At 39.3% G+C, this 2,649-nt stretch overlaps 1 protein-coding gene across 5 annotated transcripts in view; it reads right to left on the bottom strand.

Annotated features, from left to right (window-relative positions):
- Positions 1-1,407, bottom strand: part of LOC137983022 (uncharacterized) — a 66,546-nt gene extending 65,139 nt beyond the window's left edge. For 4 of the 5 annotated variants that reach the window (XM_068830183.1, XM_068830181.1, XM_068830182.1 and 1 more), the window contains exon 1: positions 122-1,407. In XM_068830183.1, coding sequence (XP_068686284.1) covers positions 122-188 — 67 coding nt within the window. In that variant the 5' untranslated portion in view covers positions 189-1,407. The remainder of the gene's footprint in view (positions 1-121) is intronic. The other variant, XM_068830185.1, reaches the window with a different exon arrangement.
- Positions 1,408-2,649: the final 1,242 nt, after the last annotated feature.

The following is a 2,649-nucleotide window of genomic DNA, read 5'->3' as shown; positions in this document are numbered from 1 at the left end:
AAAAAGTAGATCATATGATAATTCGGGCTTTAATTGTCTTTAAGCATCGTGAAGTAAGCTAGTGTTCAATACGTACTGAAAACGGTGCTTACATTTCTGTCTATTATCTTTACGTTCTTACCTGCCTTTTGAAGAAAGATTAGAGTGAAAAGGACTTGGCTGTCAATAAAGATGCCGTGTTTCCTCATGGTCCCAAGCTATTTTCCAACTAAACACTTAAGAGTGTTGCCATTCAGATATTTAAGTTAAATATGACTTTGAAAGAGGTCAAGCAGTGAGATATTTCAGTCCTGCAGTGAGATCTGTGTAACGCCAGACGATTTTCCGCGCCAATAGGGGCCGCTTCATAGATGAATGGGTTCATTCCTTCTTAAAGAGGGTTTTTTTTTCCCTTTCATCAAGTTTGCTTTGGACGTATTTGTACCAGAAGGTTCTTTCATTATTCATCTCCTCCGCTGTGATGTCCGGGTTTCTTCCTGGACCCTTCATTATTCTATTGGTGAACTTGAAGACACGAGCCAGTTACTCTAATTAGTTTGTTGTCGCTGCTTGATCCATCGAGCTGGACAACGTTGGAGAGGCACGGAGAAGCTTGAACGATCACAGCACGTGCGCTTGAACATTCCATTCCAGTGCGTTGTCTTCCCACGTTTCTTTAACGGCCTCACCTCGAAGGGCGATGTCGTCTTTTGCAGTGCTAGTGGCTAGTAAGCAAGGCCACTGATACTCTATTTCCGTCAAAAAGGATGGCCCCTTCCACCACAAATTTCAGACGTCGTGGCCCCTCGTGATGGACAGCGAAATCGAACAACGGATGAAAGTTGCAAATTAAAGCCAAAAAGTCGAAACCGCTTCCCACGCCACAACTGCTTTCAGCGGAGTTGCGCTACATCGTTGTCTTCTGCTGCACTTCCAGCCGCTCTCTCTGGCGTTGGAATTGTTGCCGGTGCCTCACTCGCTGGCGTTGCAGGCTTTTGTGGTCTTGCTGGCCTTGCTTCAACTGCCGTGAGCAAAAAAAAAAAAAAAAAAAAAAATGGAAAGAAATTGGTCAAACACGAAAAAATTTTGGTTTTTGCCAAACGTAATTGGGTAAATACTCTTGTGTCAAAAGCTCTTGTTGACAACAATGTCACAGACCAAGAATTAGTCTTGTGCTTTGCAAAAAAAAATTTTCTGTTTACACGGCAGATGCAAAAAAGAGGCACATAATGTTTTACAAATTGACATTGAAGTGCTTAAAGAGAAAAATTGAAAAGAAAAAAAAAGAGAGAAAAGTTTAAGACAAGTTAATTTTGCGATTGAAAGGTCCGCATTGACAGGACTTGAAAACGGCTGATTGATCGAGAGGTCATGACGAAAAACTTGCCCCTCTCATCAAATGCGCATGCGTGCAGTTCAGAATTCATTATTATGAATGGCGTACAAGGTTGCGGTTGTGTTTCTACGGAATGCATAAACATTTACGAGAAATTCTTCCATACCGGTACATGCGCCTGAGTCAAAATTTATCATGTTGCTGATCCTGATGGTTAGAACACAGTTTTGGGCTATTTAAGGAACAGATGAATATAAGGGCAACACATATTCTGTCTAAACAGCCAAGAAGATTCAATATTGACAATAACATTCACATAGTTGCGATTGTTGGTCGTGACCTTTTAATATTTGAGTGGTTTTTAGAAAAGCCAGTTGTCTTGAAGACCACAGAAGTCTTTTCCATAATAAAGGAATGGATTGGTCGCATTTGCCTTTGGCGGTGCTGCAAGCTGCACAATGGTTTATAAACGAGTTCATGCTCTTGAGTGCATCATGGGTAATCAGGGCAAGATGGAGAGAAATTCAAAGGTTTTGTGGAAGTTCAAAACGATGAAAAGTATTCATGATATTTTTATTTTTATTTTTTTATCTCCAAAACAGAAGATATGCGCTCAGAGGTGCGGTAGAATAAAGTTCGAGAGAATGACTATTCTAATTTAAATGATTTAGATAAACATATACTGGCAAAAAATAACGATAAAAGAGTCCGACGGTTAGGCGACAACTTGGCGCCATTGTCAAGGGAAACTGAATTATTAAATATGCGATCTCAAGAGAAACTAAGGGTCAATTATTAAAACATAGTTTAGACAATGTATAACAAAACCGCGTTCTAAGCCATTTTCAATATTACCAACAATCATATCTTAATATTGTCTGCTGCTGATGATAACAAGAAGGTTTGCATTCCAGACTAGACAGCAATTTATCTACTTAAAATATACCGCTTATAAACAGATTTGGAGGTCCACTAATTGTCTTAAGCCGCGGCTTAAGTCAGACTTTGTTTAAATAACTGGCCCTAAGAGTCCAGAGTCATTAATTTGCATGAGTTAGACAAAGACCTTAGTGCGAATTGAGTCTGATTGTACATTTAAACACGGTCGTAATTGTTTAATGAGTAACATCTCATTAACGAGACAATCAAACTTGTTCTGGCATTTTTTTTCACATTTAAACAACACATTAAAAAAATTGGAAAAGCTGGCCCTTGGATGAAACCATTAAGATTCTCGCGGACAGAGTCTTTAGTAACAACTGGTTTAATTCGAAATAGGATTTGAATATTTCGAAGCAGGATCTTATCGATCTTTTGGGTGTGGCTACCAAGGG

This window comes from Montipora foliosa, chromosome 13 (genome assembly GCF_036669935.1).
Source record: "Montipora foliosa isolate CH-2021 chromosome 13, ASM3666993v2, whole genome shotgun sequence".
Classification (NCBI taxonomy): Eukaryota; Metazoa; Cnidaria; class Anthozoa; order Scleractinia; family Acroporidae; genus Montipora; species Montipora foliosa.
The sequence above is the reverse complement of the archived record's forward strand: the minus strand, read 5'-3'. Positions and strand labels throughout refer to the sequence as shown.